Genomic DNA, 21542 nt, shown 5'->3' with positions numbered 1-21542 from the left:
ATTAGAGACTGGACATACACTATACACACACAGACGCACACTATACACACACACATACATGCATACATCGTGTCGAGTGACCTTTAACCCCTGTCATGTGACCTCTCCTCCAACTCCCTGTTAACTTCCACCCCCCCCTGATACTTGGTACAGCACACAGTCTAACAGCCCCCCCCCCTGATACTTGGTACAGCACACAGTCTAACAGCCCCCCCCCCCCCTGATACTTGGTACAGCACACAGTCTAACAGCCCCCCCCCTGATACTTGGTACAGCACACAGTCTAACAGCCCCCCCCCCCCTGATACTTAGTACAGCACACAGTCTAACAGCCCCCCCCCTGATACTTGGTACAGCACACAGTCTAACAGCCCCCCCCTGATACTTGGTACAGCACACAGTCTAACAGCCCCCCCCCCTGATACTTGGTACAGCACACAGTCTAACAGCCCCCCCCCCTGATACTTGGTACAGCACACAGTCTAACAGCCCCCCCCCCCGATACTTGGTACAGCACACAGTCTAACAGCCCCCCCCCCCCGATACTTGGTACAGCACACAGTCTAACAGCCCCCCCCTGATACTTGGTACAGCACACAGTCTAACAGCCCCCCCCCCTTGATACTTGGTACAGCACACAGTGTAACACCCCCCCCCCCGATACTTGGTACAGCACAAAGTCTAACAGCCCCCCCCCTGATACTTGGTACAGCACACAGTCTAACAGCCCCCCCCCCCTGATACTTGGTACAGCACACAGTCTCACAGCCCCCCCCCCTGATACTTGGTACAGCACACAGTCTAACAGCCCCCCCCCCCCTGATACTTGGTACAGCACACAGTCTCACAGCCCCCCCCCCCTGATACTTGGTACAGCACACAGTCTAACAGCCCCCCCCCTGATACTTGGTACAGCACACAGTCTAACAGCCCCCCCCCCTGATACTTGGTACAGCACACAGTGTAACACCCCCCCCTCCCCCCGATACTTGGTACAGCACACAGTCTCACAGCCCCCCCCCCCCCTGATACTTGGTACAGCACACAGTCTAACAGCCCCCCCCCTGATACTTGGTACAGCACACAGTCTAACACCCCCCCCCCTGATACTTGGTACAGCACACAGTCTCACAGCCCCCCCCCCCCCTGATACTTGGTACAGCACACAGTCTAACAGCCCCCCCCCCCCTGATACTTGGTACAGCACACAGTCTAACAGCCCCCCCCCCCCTGATACTTGGTACAGCACACAGTCTAACAGCCCCCCCCCTGATACTTGGTACAGCACACAGTCTAACAGCCCCCCCCCCGATACTTGGTACAGCACACAGTCTAACAGCCCCCCCCCCTGATACTTGGTACAGCACACAGTCTAACAGCCCCCCCCTGATACTTGGTACAGCACACAGTCTAACAGCCCCCCCCCTGATACTTGGTACAGCACACAGTCTAACAGCCCCCCTCCCTGATACTTGGTACAGCACACAGTCTAACAGCCCCCCCCCCCCCCCCCCCTGATACTTGGTACAGCACACAGTCTAACAGCCCCCCCCCCCCGATACTTGGTACAGCACACAGTCTAACAGCCCCCCCCCCCCCCGATACTTGGTACAGCACACAGTCTAACAGCCCCCCCCTGATACTTGGTACAGCACACAGTCTAACAGCCCCCCCCTGATACTGGTACAGCACACAGTCTAACAGCCCCCCCCTGATACTTGGTACAGCACACAGTCTAACAGCCCCCCCCCCTGATACTTGGTACAGCACACAGTCTAACAGCCCCCCCCCTGATACTTGGTACAGCACACAGTCTAACAGCCCCCCCCCCCTGATACTTGGTACAGCACACAGTCTAACAGCCCCCCCCCCCGATACTTGGTACAGCACACAGTCTAACAGCCCCCCCCCCTGATACTTGGTACAGCACACAGTGTAACAGCAACGTTGTCATGACAACATGTTTTCCTTAAGTTTGGGTATTCTGCCGCTGTGTTCTCTCTGTTTAGGGCCAAATAGAATTCTAGTTTGCTCTGTTGTTTTGTTAATTCTTTCCAATGTGTCAAGTAATTATCTTTTTGTTTTCTCATGATTTGGTTGTCTCTAATTGTTTTGCTGTCCTGAGGCTCTGTAGGGTCTGTTTGTGTTTGTGAACTGAGCCCAAAGACCAGCTTGCTTAGGGGACTCTTCTCGAGGTTCATCTCTCTGTAGGTGATGGCTTTGTTATGGAAGGTTTGGGAATCACTTCCTTTTAGGTGGTTGTAGAATTGAACATCTCTTTTCTGGATTTTGATCATTAGTGGGTATCGGCCTAATTCTTCTCTGCATTATTTGGTGTTTTACATAGTACGCGGAGGATATTTTTGCAGAATTCTGCATGCAGTCTCAATTTGGTGTTTGTCCCATTTAGTGAATTCTTGGTTGGTGAGCGGACCCCAGACTTCACAACCCTAAAGGGCAATGGGTTCTATAACTGATTCATGGATTTTTTTTAGCAGGCTCCTAATTGGTATGTCAAATTGTATGTTCCTTTTGATGGCATAGAAGGCCCTTCTTGCCTCGTCTCTCAGATCGTTCACAGCTTTGTGGAAGTTACCTGTGGCGCTGATATTTAGCCCGAGGAATGTATCGTTTTTTATGTGCTCTAGGGTAACGGTGTCTAGATGGAATTTGTATTTGTGTTCCTGGCAACTGGACCTTTTTTGGAACACCATTATTTTGGTCTTACTGAGATTTACTGTCAGGGCCCAGGTCTGTCAGAATCTGTGCAGAAGATCTAGGTGCTGCTGTAGGCCCTCCTTGGTTGGGGAGAGCAGAAAATCAGAAAATCAGCAAGCATTAGAAATTTGACTTCAGATTCTAGTAGGGTGAGGCCGGGTGCTGCAGACTGTTCTAGTGCCTTCGCCAATTCGTTGATATATATATATTGAAGAGGGTAGGGCTTAAGCTGCATCCCTGTCTCACCCCATGGCCCTGTGGAAAGAAATGTGTGTTTTTTTGCCAATTTTAACCGCACACTTGTTGTTTGTGTACATGGATTTTATAATGTTGTATGTTTTTCCCCCAACCCCACTTTCCATCAATTTGTATAGCAGACCCTCATGCTAAATTGACTCAACTTTTTTGAAATCAACGAAGCATGAGAAGACTTTATCTCATTTTTTATTTTTTTTTGTCAATTAGGGTGTGCAGGGTGAATATGTGGTCTGTCGTACGGTAATTAGGTAAAAAGCCAATTTCAATGAGGAAATGTACGAGTCTGCTGTTATTGATAATGCAGAGGATTTCCCCAAGATTGCTGTTGTTCTCTTCACAGTCCCCGTTTTCCATAAGGTGTATTTTTATCCATTTTTTAATTTTCATTTTACATTTTAGTCATTTAGCAGACGCTCTTATCCAGAGCGACTTACAGTAGTGAATGCATACATTTCATACATTTTTTTTTTTCTTTGTACTTGGCCCCCCGTGGGAATCGAACCCACAACCCTGGTGTTGCAAACACCATGCTCTACCAACTGAGCTACGGGGAAGGCTAATCTGATTCTACTGCTTTTATCAGTTACCTGATGTGGAATAGAGTTCTATGTAGTCATGGTAACGGCCGTCGGTCAAATGAGACCAAGGTGCAGCAGAGGATGTGTTCATCTTACAAGAATTTAATGAAAAAAAACAGAACACTATACAAAACGAAACCAAAAAACGACCAGCCACAGTTCTGTCAGGAAACAAACTAAACAGAAAACAATCACCCACAAACCCCAAAGGAAAAACAGGCTGCCTATGTATGACTCCCAATCAGCGACAACGAACTACAGCTGTTCCTGATTGAGAGCCACACACGGCCCAAAACAAAGAAACAAACCAACATAGAAAAATAAACATAGAACGCCCACCCATGTAACACCCTGGCCTAACCAAAATAGAGAACTAAAAACCCCTCTCTATGGACAGGGCGTTACATCATGGCTCTGTGTAGTACTGTGCTCCTCGCATAATCTGTTCTGGACTTGGGGACTGTGAAGAGACCTCTGGTGGCATGTCTTGTGGGGTAGGCATGGGTATCTGAGCTGTGTGCCACTAGTTTAAACAGACAGCTCGATACATTCAGGTTGTCAACACCTCTTACAAAAACAAGTAATGAGGAAGTCAATCTCTCTTCCACTTTGATCCATGAGAGATTTTAATGTTAGCTCTCCGTGTACTTTCAATTTTCCCAAGTCCCTCTTTGTGGCACCTGATCACACGACTGAACAGTAGTCTTGTTGTGACAAAACTAGGGCCTGTAGGACCTGCCTTGTTGATAGTGTTGTTAAGAAGGTAGAAATTAGGGCCTGTAGGACCTGCCTTGTTGATAGTGCTGTTAAGAAGGTAGAAACTAGGGCCTGTAGGACCTGTCTAATTGATAGTGTTGTTAAGAAGGTAGAAATTAGGGCCTGTAGGACCTGCCTTGTTGATAGTGCTGTTAAGAAGGTAGAAACTAGGGCCTGTAGGTCCTGCCTTGTTGATAGTGTTGTTAAGAAGGTAGAAACTAGGGCCTGTAGGACCTGCCTTGTTGATAGTGTTGTTAAAAAGGTAGAAACTAGGGCCTGTAGGACCTGCCTTGTTGATAGTGTTGTTAAGAAGGTAGAAACTAGGTCCTGTAGGACCTGCCTTGTTGAGTGTTGTTAAGAAGGTAGAAACTAGGGCCTGTAGGACCTGCCTTGTTGATAGTGTTGTTAAGAAGGTAGAAACTAGGGCCTGTAGGACCTGTCTTGTTGATAGTGTTGTTAAGAAGGTAGAAACTAGGGCCTGTAGGACCTGCCTTGTTGATAGTGCTGTTAAGAAGGTAGAAACTAGGGCCTGTAGGACCTGCCTTGTTGATAGTGTTGTTAAGAAGGTAGAAACTAGGGCCTGTAGGACCTGCCTTGTTGATAGTGTTGTTAAGAAGGTAGGAACTAGGGCCTGTAGGACCTGCCTTGTTGATAGTGTTGTTAAAAAGGTAGACCAGCATTTTATTATGGACAGACTTCTCCCCATCTTAGCTACTGTTGCTACTGTTGTTGAAGCCGTCTTTGCAGGAGTGGGAGACATGGGGTGGGCAGGAGGAGCATAGGTCTGATCTGATGGGGCCTAAATGGGGTGTGGGCATGGTTGACTTGGGGAGTGTTGATTGGTTGGGGTGGGGGTGTGGATGTGGCTGGTGGTGCTGTGGTCTGGATGTAGGTCCTCTCGGCGTGGGTCCTCTATGTGTAGGTCCGTGGGGGGGGGTTGCAGGTATGGTAGAGTGTCTTGCTGGTCTGGGCGGGGTGTCTATTGATCTGTTGCTCTTGTGTGAAGTGTTGGGGCTGCAGTTGAGGGCGATGTCCTTTAGGGTCCAGGCGAAGGTTGTCTCTGCTGCCTTGTATAGGTGGACCTGGTCATAGAGGCTGTTCAAGTCCAGGGTGAAGTGGTGGGCCAGGAAAACATTTGGTTTTGAGGCACAGTCACTGGAAATACTTGTGTTTACCCGCTGTATGGTAGCAGGGTGGAAGTCTTTTCGTGGTAGCAGGGAGGAGATAAACACTGGTGCGTTGGGGAATGTAGAAGAAGCTTTTTCAATCACTCCCTTCAGTGCTGTGGCCACCTTTTCCTGCTGTGTTCTCAGGTCGTTGGTGCCTGTGTGTATTATTATGTGGCTGGGTGAACCTAGTTGGTCCTCAGACAGAAGGTCTAGGGCGCGCTGGGTGACCCTAGTTGGTCCTCAGACAGAAGGTCTAGGGTGGGCTGGGTGACCCTAGTTGGTCCTCAGACAGAAGGTCTAGTGCGCTGGGTGAACCTAGTTGGTCCTCAGACAGAAGGTCTAGTGCGCTGGGTGAACTTAGTTGGTCCTCGGACAGAAGGTCTAGGGTGCGCTGGGTGACCCTAGTTGTTCCTCAGACAGAAGGTCTAGGGTGCGCTGGGTGACCCTAGTTGTTCCGCAGACAGAAGGTCTAGGGCGCTGGGTGAACCTAGTTGGTCCTCAGACAGAAGGTCTAGGGTGCGCTGGGTGACCCTAGTTGGTCCTCAGACAGAAGGTCTAGGGTGGGCTGGGTGACCCTAGTTGGTCCTCAGACAGAAGGTCTAGGGTGCGCTGGGTGACCCTAGTTGGTCCTCAGACAGAAGGTCTAGGGTGGGCTGGGTGACCCTAGTTGGTCCTCAGACAGAAGGTCTAGGGTGCGCTGGGTGACCCTAGTTGTTCCTCAGACAGAAGGTCGAGGGCGCTGGGTGACCCTAGTTGTTCCTCAGACAGAAGGTCGAGGGCGCTGGGTGACCCTAGTTGGTCCTCAGACAGAAGGTCTAGGGTGGGCTGGGTGACCCTAGTTGGTCCTCAGACAGAAGGTCTAGGGTGCGCTGGGTGACCCTAGTTGTTCCTCAGACAGAAGGTCGAGGGCGCTGGGTGACCCTAGTTGTTCCTCAGACAGAAGGTCGAGGGCGCTGGGTGACCCTAGTTGTTCCTCAGACAGAAGGTCTAGGGCGCTGGGTGACCCTAGTTGTTCCTCAGACAGAAGGTCTAGGGCGCTGGGTGAACCTAGTTGGTCCTCAGACAGAAGGTCTAGGGCCCGCTCGGGGTGGGGGTATTTTTCTCAAGAGAGGGCTTATCCTGCTGAGGTATCTCTTTGATTAGGTGAAAGTCCAGCTGAAATTGTTTGGGGTTGCCCTATACCATTACTGTTCCAGACTTGTTCAGGTTGACATTGGCTGACTCAGAGTCCTCGTTGTCTAGTATCCTGAGTTTCCATCCATCGGTAACACCCCCCCCCCCTCTTAACAGAAGGGGTATAGTGTTAATATAGCACTGTGCCATGCCAGGGGATGGTCTGGTTAATATAGCACTGTGCCAGGGGATGGTCTGGTTAATATAGCACTGTGCCAGGGGATGGTCTGGTTAATATAGCACTGTACCAGGGGATGGTCTGGTTAATATAGCACTGTACCAGGGGATGGTCTGGTTAATATAGCACTGTGCCAGGGGATGGTCTGGTTAATATAGCACTGTGCCATGCCAGGGGATGGTCTGGTTAATATAGCACTGTGTCATGCCAGGGGATGGTCTGGTTAATATAGCACTGTGCCATGCCAGGGGATGGTCTGGTTAATATAGCACTGTGCCATGCCAGGGGATGGTCTGGTTAATATAGCACTGTGTCATGCCAGGGGATGGTCTGGTTAATATAGCACTGTGCCATGCCAGGGGATGGTCTGGTTAATATAGCACTGTGCCAGGGGATGGTCTGGTTAATATAGCACTGTGCCATGCCAGGGGATGGTCTGGTTAATATAGCACTGTGCCATGCCAGGGGATGGTCTGGTTTATATAACACTGTGCCATGCCAGGGGATGGTCTGGTTAATATAGCACTGTGCCAGGGGATGGTCTGGTTAATATAGCACTGTGCCATGCCAGGGGATGGTCTGGTTAATATAGCACTGTGCCATGCCAGGGGATGGTCTGGTTAATATAGCACTGTGCCAGGGGATGGTCTGGTTAATATAGCACTGTGCCATGCCAGGGGATGGTCTGGTTAATATAGCACTGTGCCATGCCAGGGGATGGTCTGGTTAATATAGCACTGTGCCAGGGGATGGTCTGGTTAATATAGCACTGTGCCAGGGGATGGTCTGGTTAATATAGCACTGTGTCAGGGAATGGTCTGGTTAATATAGCATTGTGCCAGGGGATGGTCTGGTTAATATAGCACTGTGTCATGCCAGGGGATGGTCTGGTTAATATAGCACTGTGCCAGGGGATGGTCTGGTTAATATAGCACTGTGCCAGGGGATGGTCTGGTTAATATAGCATTGTGCCAGGGGATGGTCTGGTTAATATAGCATTGTGCCAGGGGATGGTCTGGTTAATATAGCACTGTGTCATGCCAGGGGATGGTCTGGTTAATATAGCATTGTGCCAGGGGATGGTCTGGTTAATATAGCACTGTGTCATGCCAGGGGATGGTCTGGTTAATATAGCACTGTGCCATGCCAGGGGATGGTCTGGTTAATATAGCACTCTGCCAGGGGATGGTCTGGTTAATATAGCACTGTGCCATGCCAGGGGATGGTCTGGTTAATATAGCACTGTGCCATGCCAGGGGATGGTCTGGTTAATATAGCACTCTGCCAGGGGATGGTCTGGTTAATATAGCATTGTGCCATGCCAGGGGATGGTCTGGTTAATATAGCACTGTGCCATGCCAGGGGATGGTCTGGTTAATATAGCATTGTGCCATGCCAGGGGATGGTCTGGTTAATATAGCACTGTGCCAGGGGATGGTCTGGTTAATATAGCATTGTGCCATGCCAGGGGATGGTCTGGTTAATATAGCACTGTGTCAGGGGATGGTCTGGTTAATATAGCACTGTGCCAGGGGATGGTCTGGTTAATATAGCACTGTGCCATGCCAGGGGATGGTCTGGTTAATATAGCACTGTGCCATGCCAGGGGATGGTCTGGTTAATATAGCACTGTGCCATGCCAGGGGATGGTCTGGTTAATATAGCATTGTGCCATGCCAGGGGATGGTCTGGTTAATATAGCACTGTGTCATGCCAGGGGATGGTCTGGTTAATATAGCACTGTGCCATGCCAGGGGATGGTCTGGTTAATATAGCATTGTGCCATGCCAGGGGATGGTCTGGTTAATATAGCACTGTACCAGGGGATGGTCTGGTTAATATAGCACTGTGCCATGCCAGGGGATGGTCTGGTTAATATAGCATTGTGCCAGGGGATGGTCTGGTTAATATAGCACTGTGCCAGGGATGGTCTGGTTAATATAGCATTGTGCCATGCCAGGGGATGGTCTGGTTAATATAGCACTGTGCCAGGGGATGGTCTGGTTAATATAGCATTGTGCCATGCCAGGGGATGGTCTGGTTAATATAGCATTGTGTCATGCCAGGGGATGGTCTGTGTGGAAGATTAATTTGCTTATGTTCGCATTTTTATAATAGTGAGCAAAAAGTGTCTCTTGATTTTCCATTAGGGGCATCTTTTTGTACTCTTTCCGTGCCTTAGAATTTTTTACATCCAAAGGGTACTGTATTGTAAAGACCTCTGAACAGCGGGAGGCCCCTGCATTAGGGTTGGGTTGGGGAGGCTGTGAAACTCTCCTGCCGTTGTTGGGCTGAAAGGCTTCGACACATCTCACTTCACACCTCAGTGCTAATTCAAGTTGCAGTCAGATCTGTTCTGTCCTAACAAGCTGGGTAGCCTGAACTTTGCATTCAGTCCTTATCAAGTAAAATACATCATAGTAATGTATTTTCCTTCTTGGCTTTAAAAGTAGCTTCAGACTAAACATGACTCACTCAGTTCCAAGTTGGATGATGTTTTCAGGTTTCTGTTGTTTGTTTGTCAGAGCATTTGCTGTATATCTTGGAAATAACAACATTTGGTAGTAGAAATCCTTCCAGTTCATTTTATCCAAAATCAGGTTTGGAGTTTTGATTTGGAGTGAAGGTTATGTTGTGGAGGGTAGTATGCTGTATATGTCCTTGCCGAAATATCCACATTTCTCGAACTCTAAATCTATCTTTTTCTAAACTCTCTCTCTCTCAATCTCCCTCTCTCTCTCTCTGTCTCTTTCTCTTTCCCCCTCTTTCTCTCTCTCTTTGCCTCTCTCTCTTTCCCCCTTTCTCTACCTCCCCTATCTCTCTCTCTCTCTCTCTCTCTCTCTCTCTCTCTCTCTCTCGCTCTCTCTCTCTTTGCCCCTCTCTCTTCCTCTCTCTCTCTCTTTGCCCCTCTCTCTTCCTCTCTCTCTCTTTGCCCCTCTCTCTTCCTCTCTCTCTCTCTTTGCCCCTCTCTCTTCCCCCCTCTCTCTCTTTGCCCCTCTCTCTTCCCCCCTCTCTCTCTTTGCCCCTCTCTCTTCCCCCCTCTCTCTCTCTTTGCCCCTCTCTCTTCCTCTCTCTCTCTCTCTCTTTGCCCCTCTCTCTTCCCCCCTCTCTCTCTTTGCCCCTCTCTCTTCCCCCTCTCTCTACCTCTCTCTCTTTCCCCTTCTCTCTACCTCTCTCTCTGTCCCCCTCACTCGACCTCTCTCTACCTCTCTCCATCACTGTGCAACCAGAGGGAAAAAAATTCTAGATCACCTGTACTCCACACACAGAGACGCGTACAAAACTCTCCCTCGCCCTCCATTTGGTAAATCCAACCACAACTCTATCCTCCTGATTCCTGCTTACAAGCAAAAACTAAAGCAGGAAGCACCAGTGACTCAGTCTATAAAAAAGTGGTCAGATGAAGCAGATGCTAAACTACAGGACTGTTTTGTTATCACAGACTGGAACATGTTCTGGGATTCTTCCGATGGCATTGAGGAGTATACCACATCAGTCCTTGGCTTTATCAGTAAGTACATCGAGGACGTCGTCCCCACAGTGACTGTACATACATACCCCAACCAGAAGCCATGGATTACAGGCAACATCTGCACTGAGCTAAAGGGTAGAGCTGCCGCTTTCAAGGAGCGGGACTCCAACCCAGAAGCTTATAAGAAATCCTGCTATGCCCTCCGACGATCCATCAAACAGGCAAAGCATCAATACAGGACTAAGATCGAATCCTACTACACCGGCTCTGACACTCGTCTTATGTGGCAGGGCTTGCAAACTATTACAGACTACAAAGGGAAGCACAGCCGAGAGCTGCCCAGTGACACAAGCCTACCAGACGAGCTAAATCACTTCTACGCTCGCGTCGAGGCAAGCAACACTGAGGCATGCATGAGAGCATCAGCTCTTCCGGACGACTGTGTGATCACGCTCTCCATAGCCGATGTGAGTAAGACCTTTAAACAGGTCAACATTCACAAGGCCGCAGGTCCAGACGGATTACCAGGACGTGTACTCCGAGCATGCGCTGACCAACTGGCAGGTGTCTTCACTGACATTTTCAACATGTCCCTGATTGAGTCTGTAATACCAACATGTTTCAAGCAGACCACCATAGTCCCTGTGCCCAAGAACACAAAGGCAACCTGCCTAAATGACTACAGACCCGTAGCACTCACGTCCGTAGCCATGAAGTGCTTTGAAAGGCTGGCAATGGCTCACATCAATACCATTATCCCAGAAACCCTAGACCCACTCCAATTTGCATACCGCCCAAACAGATCCATAGATGATGCAATCTCTATTCCACTCCACACTGCCCTTTCCAACCTGGACAAAAGAAACACCTACGTGAGAATGCTATTCATTGACTACAGCTCAGCGTTCAACACCATAGTGCCCTCAAAGCTCATCACTTAGCTAAGGACTCTGGGACTAAACACCTCCCTCTGCAACTGGATCCTGGACTTCCTGACGGGCCGCCCCCAGGTGGTGAGGGTAGGAAGCAACACATCTGCCACGCTGATCGTCAACATGGGGGCCCCTCAGGGGTGCGTGCTTAGTCTCCTCCTGTACTCCCTGTTCACCCACGACTGCATGGCCAAGCACGACTCCAACACCATCATTAAGTTTACAGAGGACACAACAGTGTTCAGCCTGATCACTGACAACAACGAGACAGCCTATAGGGAGGAGGTCAGAGACCTAGCCGGGTGGTGCCAGAATAACAACCTCTCCCTCAACGTGATCAAGACAAAGGAGATGATTGTGGACTACAGGAAAAGGAGGACCGAGCCTGCTCCAATTCTCATCGACGAGGCTGTAGTGGAGCAGGTTGAGAGCTTCAAGTTCCTTGGTGTCCACATCACCAACAAACTAACATGGTCCAAGCACACCAAGACAGTCGTGAAGAGGGCACAACAAAACCTATTCCCCCTCAGGAAACTAAAAAGATTTGGCATGGGTCCTGAGATCCTCAAAAGGTTCTACAGCTGCAACATCGAGAGCATCCTGACTGGTTGCATCACCGCCTGGTATGGTAACTGCTCGGCCTCCGACCGCAAGACACTACAGAGGGTAGTGCGAACGGCCCAGTACATCACTGGGGCCAAGCTGCCTGCCATCCAGGACCTCTACACCAAGCGGTGTCAGAGGAAGGCCCCCTCTTTTATGCTGCTGCTACTCTCTGTTTATCATATATACATAGTCACTTTAACTATACATTCATGTACATACTACCTCAATTGGGCCAACCAACCAGTGCTCCCGCACATTGGCTAACCTGGCTATCTGCATTGTGTCCCACCACCCACCACCCTCCAACCCCTCTTTTACGCTACTGCTACTCTCTGTTCATCATATATGTTTAGTCAATTTAACCACATCTACATGTACATACTACCTCAATCAGCCTGACTAACCGGTGTCTGTATATAGCCTCTCTACTGTATATAGCCTCGCTACTGTATATAGCCTCTCTACTGTATATAGCCTCTCTACTGTATATATCCTCTACTGTATATAGCCTCTCTACTGTATATAGCCTCTCTACTGTATATAGCCTCTCTACTGTATATAGCCTCGCTACTGTATATATCCTCTACTGTATATAGCCTCTCTACTGTATATAGCCTCTCTACTGTATATAGCCTCTACTGTATATAGCCTCACTACTGTATATAGCCTCTACTGTATATAGCCTCTCTACTGTATATAGCCTCTCTACTGTATATAGCCTCCACTGTATATAGACTCTCTACAGTATATAGCCTCTACTGTATATAGCCTCTCTACTGTATATAGCCTCTCTACTGTATATAGCCTCTACTGTATATAGCCTCTCTACTGTATATAGACTCGCTAGTGTACATAGCCTCTCTAATGTATATAGCTTCTACTGTATATAGCCTCTACTGTATATAGCCTCTACTGTATATAGCCTCTCTACTGTATATAGCCTCACTACTGTATATAGACTCTACTGTATATAGCCTCTCTACTGTATATAGCCTCTCTACTGTATATAGCCTCTACTGTATATAGCCTCTACTGTATATAGCCTCTCTACTGTATATAGCCTCACTACTGTATATAGACTCTCTACTGTATATAGCCTCTCTACTGTATATAGCCTCTCTACTGTTATAGCCTCTCTACTGTATATAGCCTCACTACTGTATATAGCCTCTCTACTGTATATAGCCTCTCTACTGTATATAGCCTCTCTACTGTATATAGCCTCTACTGTATATAGCCTCTCTACTGTATATAGCCTCTCTACTGTATATAGTCTGTCTACTGTATATAGCCTCTCTACTGTTATAGCCTCTCTACTGTATATAGCCTCTCTACTGTATATAGCCTCACTACTGTATATAGCCTCTACTGTATATAGCCTCTCTACTGTATATAGCCTCTCTACTGTATATAGCCTCTCTACTGTTATAGCCTCTCTACTGTATATAGCCTCGCTACTGTATATAGCCTCTCTACTGTATATAACCTCTACTGTATATAGCCTCTCTACTGTATATAGCCTCTCTACTGTATATAACCTCTACTGTATATAGCCTCTCTACTGTATATAGCCTCTCTACTGTATATAGCCTCTCTACTGTACATAGTCTCTACTGTATATAGCCTCTCTACTGTATATAGCCTCTCTACTGTATATAGTCTCTCTACTGTATATAGCCTCTCTACTGTATATAGCCTCTCTACTGTATATAGCCTCTCTACTGTATATAGCCTCTCTACTGTATATAGCCTCTCTACTGTATATAGCCTCACTACTGTATATAGCCTCTACTGTATATAGCCTCTCTACTGTATATAGCCTCTCTACTGTATATAGCCTCACTACTGTATATAGCCTCTACTGTATATAGCCTCTCTACTGTATATAGCCTCTCTACTGTATATAGCCTCTCTACTGTTATAGCCTCTCTACTGTATATAGCCTCGCTACTGTATTTAGCCTCTCTACTGTATATAACCTCTACTGTATATAGCCTCTCTACTGTATATAGCCTCTCTACTGTATATAGCCTCTCTACTGTATATAGCCTCTCTACTGTATATAGCCTCATTACTGTATATAGCCTCTACTGTATATAGGCTCTCTACTGTATATAACCTCTACTGTATATAGCCTCTCTACTGTATATAGCCTCTACTGTATATAGCCTCTCTACTGTATATAGCCTCTCTACTGTATATAGCCTCTACTATTATAGCCTCTCTACTGTATATAGCCTCGCTACTGTATATAGCCTCTCTACTGTATATAACCTCTACTGTATATAGCCTCTCTACTGTATATAGCTTCTCTACTGTATATAACCTCTACTGTATATAGCCTCTCTACTGTATATAGCCTCTCTACTGTATATAGCCTCATTACTGTATATAGCCTCTACTGTATATAGTCTCTCTACTGTATATAGCCTCTCTACTGTATATAAACTCTACTGTATATAAACTCTACTGTATATAGCCTCTCTACTGTTATAGCCTCTCTACTGTATATAGCCTCATTACTGTATATAGCCTCTACTGTATATAGCCTCTCTACTGTATATAGCCTCTACTGTATATAGCCTCTCTACTGTTATAGCCTCTCTACTGTATATAGCCTCTCTACTGTATATAGCCTCTACTGTATATCGCCTCTGTACTGTATATAGCCTCTCTACTGTATATAGCCTCTCTACTGTTTATAGCCTCTCTACTGTATATAGCCTCTCTACTGTATATAGCCTCTCTACTGTATATAGCCTCGCTACTGTTTATAGCCTCGCTACTGTTTAACCTCTCTAGGGGAGGTGGGACGAAATCGTCCCACACTATTCAACAGCCAGTGACAAATCAGAGCGCCAAATTTAAAACCACAAAATGTCATAATTCAAAGTTCTCAAACATAGGACTATTTTACACCATTTTATAGATACACTTCTCCTGAATCGAACCACGTCGTCCGATTTCCAAAAGGCTTTATAGCGAAAGCAAAACATTAGATTATGTTAGGAGAGTACATAGACACAAATAATCACACAGCCATTTTCAAAGCAAGCATATATGTCACATAAACCCAAACCACAGCTAAATGCAGCACTAACCTTTGATGATCTTCATCAGATGACACTCCTAGGACATTATGTTATACAATACATGCATGTTTTGTTCAATCAAGTTCATATTTATATAAAAAAACAGCTTTTTACATTAGCATGTGATGTTCAGAACTAGCATACCCACCGAAAACTTCCGGTGAATTTACTAAATTACTCACGATAAACGTTGACAGAATACATAACAATTATTTTAAGAATTATAGATACAGAACTCCTTTATGCAATCGCTATGTCCGATTTTAAAATAGCTTTTCGGCGAAAGCACATTTTGCAATATTCTGAGTACATAGCTCGGCCATCACGGCTAGCTATTTTGACATCCGCCAACTTCGGGGTCACCTAAACTCAGAATTACTATTAGAAAAATTGGATTACCTTTGCTGTTCTTCGTCAGAATGCACTCCCAGGACTTCTACTTCAACAACAAATGTTGTTTTGGTTCGAAATAATCCATAGTTATATTGAAATAGCTCCGTTTTGTTCGTGCGTTCAGGTCACAATCCGAAGGGTGACGCGAGAGCGCATTCCGTGACAAAAAAATTCAAAATATTCCATTACTGTCAGATGATTCTAGGAGTGGTGGTTGGAGTCAGGCGCAGAGAGCAGAGGTAAAGTATACGGTCTTTATTTTCTCCGGCAACAAACTGGTCACGCCAAAACAGAAGGGCGCGTAATAATAATGACCAACCCAAAACACAGGGCAAAACGGTCCGAAGAGAGAAATAAGATGTCAGCCAGCACAAAACACAAAAAATACAAAAGCATCCAAAATACAACCAGCGAATCAACTACATTCACAGGCCCACCATCCTGAGTGGACAACAAACAATCCCGCACAAAATCCCAACTGAAAACACACATTAAATAAGTCCCCACTAATGACATACACAAAACAGGTGCGGAACAGACAGACAAACTAAACGAAACTGAAACAACGATCGGTGGCAGCTAATAGGCCGGCGACGACGACCGGCGAGCGCCGCCCGACCGAGGAGGGGCGCCACTTTCGTTGGATCCTGTGACAATTACCGTATTTAGAAGCATGTCAAACGCTGTTTAAAATCAATTTTTATGCTACTTTTCTCATAAAACAGCGATAATATTCCAACCGGGCAACGTTGTATTCATTCAAAGGCTGAAAGAAAAACATGGAGTAGTCTCGTGAACACGCATCTCAGTCTCACTGTCCCCAGGCTGACCACTCACAAACTCTCCTGCTGTTCTTCGCCCAGAGACAGCAGACACCCCATTACACTTTCTGGTGCCTTCTGAGAGCTAATGGAAGCCTTAGAAAATGTCACGTTACAGCACAGATGCTGTATTTTCGATAGAGATGCAACTGAAGGACAACAAATTGTCAGACAGGGCACTTCCTGTATGGAATCTTCTCAGGTTTTTGCCTGCCATATGAGTTCTGTTATACTCACAGACACCATTCAAACCGTTTTAGAAACTTTAGAGTGTTTTCTATCCAAATCTACTAATTATATGCATATTCTAGTTACTGGGCAGGAGTAGTAACCAGATTAAATCGGGTACGTTTTTTATCCGGCTGTGAAAATACTGCCCCCTATACCACAACAGGATATAGCCTCTCTACTGTATATAGCCTCACTACTGTATATAGCCTCACTACTGTTTATAGCCTCTCTACTGTATATAGCCTCTCTACTGTATATAGCCTCGCTACTGTTATTTTTCACTGTCTTTTTACTGTTGTTTTATTTCTTTACTTACCTATTGTTCACCTAATACCTTTTTTGCACTGTTGGTTAGAGCCTATAAGTAAACATTTCACTGTTGTATTCGGCGCATGTGACAAATAAACTTTAATTTGATTTTCTCAACATATACCTATTTTTAATGCTTCTATTTTTGTCATGAGCTCCACAAGGCCTAACTTCAGCCTTTCATGGTTTTCCATAACTTTGACCTACTACAGTAGTGGGCTGTACTTCAAACAACATGTAGATAGACAGATATTCTTCCTCTTCTTCTCAGGAGACTAATACAGACTAATAGACATGTCACACAGTCTGCCTGCAGGCCAAACATCCCAGAAGTCCAGAAGCTACTTGTCAATCTATACATTTTACCATTCCATCTTCTTTTAAAATGTTCCTCTCTCTCTCTCTCTCTCTCTCTCTCTCTCTCTCTCTCTCTCTCTCTCTCTCTCTCTCTCTTATTCTCTCTCTCTCTCTCTCTCTCTCTCTCTCTGTCTCTCTCTCTCTTATTCTCTCTCTCTCTCTCTCTCTCTTATTCTCTCTCTCTGTCTTCCTGTTTTGCCAAATAAGGAGACAGACTAGCACCAATCAGACACTGACAGCTATGGTTAGAAGAGGTTAAGAACTCTTCTAGCTAAAGGTTGTGTGTGCGTGATGTTTGTGACCACTTCCTCTCATCTCTCGTCTTCATTCTCTCAAAATGAGTCAGGAAGCCGGAGTATCGTTAGCTACAGGAAGTCAGTGTGTGTGATTACTGATCAAGTTCTCATTCCTCATAGTTCAGCCCTTTAGCACTGGCTAGTCTATATGTAATCTTCAGGTGAATGCTTACACAGAAGTGTGTGTGTGTGTGTGTGTGTGTGTGTGTGTGTGTGTGTGTGTGTGTGTGTGTGTGTGTGTGTGTGTGTGTGTGTGTGTGTGTGTGTGTGTGTGTGTGTGTGTCTACATGCTCCATCACTGCCTCCCAGAATGTGTGTGTGTTAGAAAAGGAGAGAGACAAGAAGGGGAGAGATGGAGAGAGAAGAAGAAGGAGAGAGAGGAGAAGAAGGGGAGAGATGGAGAGATGGAGAAAGGGAGAGATGGAGAAGAAGGGGAGAGATGGAGAAAGGGAGAGAGGAGAAGAAGAGGAGAGATGGAGAGAAGAAGAGGAGAGATGGAGGGAGAGTCCAGAGAGTGTGTGTCTGTACATGTTGTGTATGAGGTTTGCATGAAAGGTTGGATTCTGTAGCTGTGTGTGTAATTAGACTTGCAGTAACTTGCCCTTGATACTATGTGCAATGCTACTCTCTCCCCTGATTAGAAGACAGGTTAGGATACTAGTATGTACCAGTCCTCCTCTCCCTGATTAGAAGACAGGTTAGGATACTAGTATGTACCAGTCCTCCTCTCCCTGATTAGAAGACAGGTTAGGATACTAGTATGTACCAGTCCTTCTCTCCCTGATTAGAAGACAGGTTAGGATACTAGTATGTACCAGTCCTTCTCTCCCTGATTAGAAGACAGGTTAGGATACTAGTATGTACCAGTCCTTCTCTCCCCTGATTAGAAGACAGGTCAGGATACTAGTATGTACCAGTCCTTCTCTCCCTGATTAGAAGACAGGTTAGGATACTAGTATGTACCAGTCCTTCTCTCCCCTGATTAGAAGACAGGTTAGGATACTAGTATGTACCAGTCCTTCTCTCCCTGATTAGAAGACAGGTTAGGATACTAGTATGTACCAGTCCTTCTCTCCCTGATTAGAAGACAGGTTAGGATACTAGTATGTACCAGTCCTTCTCTCCCTGATTAGAAGACAGGTTAGGATACTAGTATGTACCAGTCCTTCTCTCCCCTGATTAGAAGACAGGTTAGGATACTAGTATGTACCAGTCCTTCTCTCCCTGATTAGAAGACAGGTTAGGATACTAGTATGTACCAGTCCTTCTCTCCCTGATTAGAAGACAGGTTAGGATACTAGTATGTACCAGTCCTTCTCTCCCTGATTAGAAGACAGGTTAGGATACTAGTATGTACCAGTCCTTCTCTCCCTGATTAGAAGACAGGTTAGGATACTAGTATGTACCAGTCCTTCTCTCCCTGATTAGAAGACAGGTTAGGATACTAGTATGTACCAGTCCTTCTCTCCCTGATTAGAAGACAGGTTAGGATACTAGTATGTACCAGTCCTTCTCTCCCTGATTAGAAGACAGGTTAGGATACTTCTATATACTGTATGCCATTTAGCTTTTATCCAAAGTGACTTACAGTAGTGGGTGAATACATTTTGGTATGGATGTTCCTGGGAATCGAACCCACTATCCTGGCAGTGCAAGAGCCATGCTCTACCAGCTGAGCCAGCACTTTCTGACTCTTCTGATTCTCCTAAAGCATGTCTCTTTCTGCTTGTCAGTTCTAGTCCTCCTTCTCTCTGTCATCTCACCTCTTCTTTCTCCCCTCCATCTTGTTTTCTCAAGTACTCCTCCCTACCCTTTCTCCCCCTCTCTTTCTCCTTCGCTCTCTTCTATAAGGTTACAGGATGTGGTTATTGCATGTGTGTGTGTGTGTGTGTGCGTGTGTGTGTGTCTGTCTGTGTGTCTGTTTGTCTGTGAGTGAGGGAGTGTGTGTGTGTGCTTTAAACACGATACACACACCCATTCAAACAATAACACCTGGATACAGGAGACTGACCAAGAGGCCTGCAGTCCGACCAGACAGTTCTGAGCCATCTCTCTCTCTCTCTCACACACACACACACACACACACACACACACACACACACACACACACACACACACACACACACACACAGTGAGTTCTGCAGAGACAGGTCTGAGAATCCCAGAGGTGTGTGTAGGACTGTGTGGAATGCTATGCATATGCAGAAAGAGAACAGTCTGTCAACTTTATCCATGACCATTCTAAAATAAATATTGGAAACGTTTTAGTGGCAATAAAATATAAATCACCTACAATTTAAAAATAAATAAAAAATAATAAAAAAATGGACGTATGAAACGGAAACAGAGCTGGTTTGGAGGAAAAGTGTAAACTAGTTTGTAACTTGGTGTTAACATTTCTAATGCTGTCAGATTGACAAAACCAATAGAGCAAAAACTTTCTCTTAGAAAATGCCAGGACATTGTTTGCAGCAGCAGCATGATACAATGGCGTCCTATGTAAATCCCCGTGTGCTTCTGAGAGTCCGCTGACCCGTTCATCAGGACACAACGGTGTGCAAACAACGGTGTTTAATTAAAATGATAATGGTGCTGTTCTGAACGACCCGTTGTTCTGAATGACCCGTTGAACATCGTTGTAATTAAGGTTACCCGGAGGGGACTGGTCTAGAGTGCTGCTGTATGAATTTTGCTGCAGCCTACGAGACTGTTGAATAAATGTTTTTTTGGGGGGGGGAAGGGGACTTCGGTACTCTACATAACGGAATGAAACGTTGAGTGAACTGAACGCGGCCCGGTTTCTCCCTGTCTGAATGAGGAAGTCCGGAGGGGTGGGTGCGACACCGTATATATAATCGCGCGCCTTCTCTTCCTCCCGCTTCACTCCCCGGTCCCTGCGAGCCGCTCAGGTAAGACCTTTATAGTTCTACACATCGGCCTACACGTCTTTATGACTATTTGTTCTCCTTGGTGATTTGTGTTGCATTCTACCTTTTGACTCACACTGTGCAGATTTAATGCAGTAGCCTCGGGATGTCAAATGTTCAGGATGTTGGTTTCTCTCGTCCATCTCACCCCTCTCACCCTCTCTCCTCTCCCTCTCTCCCTCTCTTCCACCCCCCACCTCTCTCCCTCTCTTCCACCCCCCACCTCTCTTCCTCTCCCTCTCTCCCTCTCCTCTCCCTCTCCTCCACCCCACCTCTCTCCCTCTCCTCTCCCTCTCGTCCACCCCACCTCTCTCCCTCTCGTCCACCCCACCTCTCTCCCTCTCGTCCACCCCACCTCTCTCCCTCTCGTCCACCCCACCTCTCTCCCTCTCGTCCACCCCACCTCTCCCTCTCGTCCACCCCACCTCTCCCTCTCGTCCACCCCACCTCTCTCCCTCTCCTCTCCCTCGTCCACCCCACCTCTCCTCTCCCCCTAGTCTATAGGTGTATATATTCATCAGTGCTGTAGAATAATGGCGTGGGATGGCTATATAACCAACTTGATGGCAGGAACACCTCCCTTCGTGCAAGAGGCAGCGATCTGTGGGTCTGAGGCGGGGAAGGAGTCGGTCTGGGCAGCAACACCTGGAGGTCAACTGGCTGGTGTGACGGTAAGTAGGCTAGCTAACGTGTGTGTGTGTGTGTGTGTGGTGTGTTTATTTGGGGTGGCTGTTGACGTGACGGATGTTATTAACGGTTTACTAGTTGGGGGGGTTTGTTGCTTCCTGGTGGCTCTGACATCAGGAGTGTGTTTTTCAGTTGTTGACCAACCAGGGAGTAGCCAACTCACAGGGAGAGGTGGAGAGAGACAATTCCATCGCTTTCACAATGTTAACGTGTGTTTCCCATGCTGATAAAGCCCTTGAATTAAATTAGAGAGAGAGAGAGTGGGGGGATGAGCTTGGGTAATTTTGACACTGTCACATCAACAAGTAGTTGGTTCTGGTGTCTATAAACTTGTTGGATAAACATGTTAGAGAATATCTGGTTCTTTTATAAACAGTAGAGAATATTTTGTCAAGTTATTCCTGTCTGTGACCTTGTCTTGTGGTGACTCTCCTGACTTCTGGTAAAAGTTTTTTAAATGAGACCAGCATTATTTAACTATTCATACTGCAGAATGGTGTCTGAGTTCCGTGTTTTCAGCTACATTCTGAGCTCCTTATTTGGTCATGTTGCACACAGCAACTTGAGACACACACACACACACACACAC

General features: G+C 46.5%; 1 protein-coding gene across 1 annotated transcript in view; it reads left to right on the top strand.

Annotated features, from left to right (window-relative positions):
- Positions 1–20141: 20141 nt before the first annotated feature.
- LOC115198008 (profilin-2) overlaps positions 20142–21542 on the top strand; it is a gene marked incomplete in the record, with an annotated part of 2741 nt that continues 1340 nt past the window's right edge. The window contains 2 exon segments of the mRNA XM_029759657.1: positions 20142–20248; positions 20764–20937. Of these exon segments, the coding sequence (XP_029615517.1) occupies positions 20800–20937 (138 nt within the window).

This window comes from Salmo trutta, chromosome 8 (assembly GCF_901001165.1).
Source record: "Salmo trutta chromosome 8, fSalTru1.1, whole genome shotgun sequence".
NCBI lineage: Eukaryota > Metazoa > Chordata > Actinopteri > Salmoniformes > Salmonidae > Salmo > Salmo trutta.
Note: the sequence above shows the minus strand (reverse complement) of the source record. Positions and strands in the feature narration are given on the sequence as shown.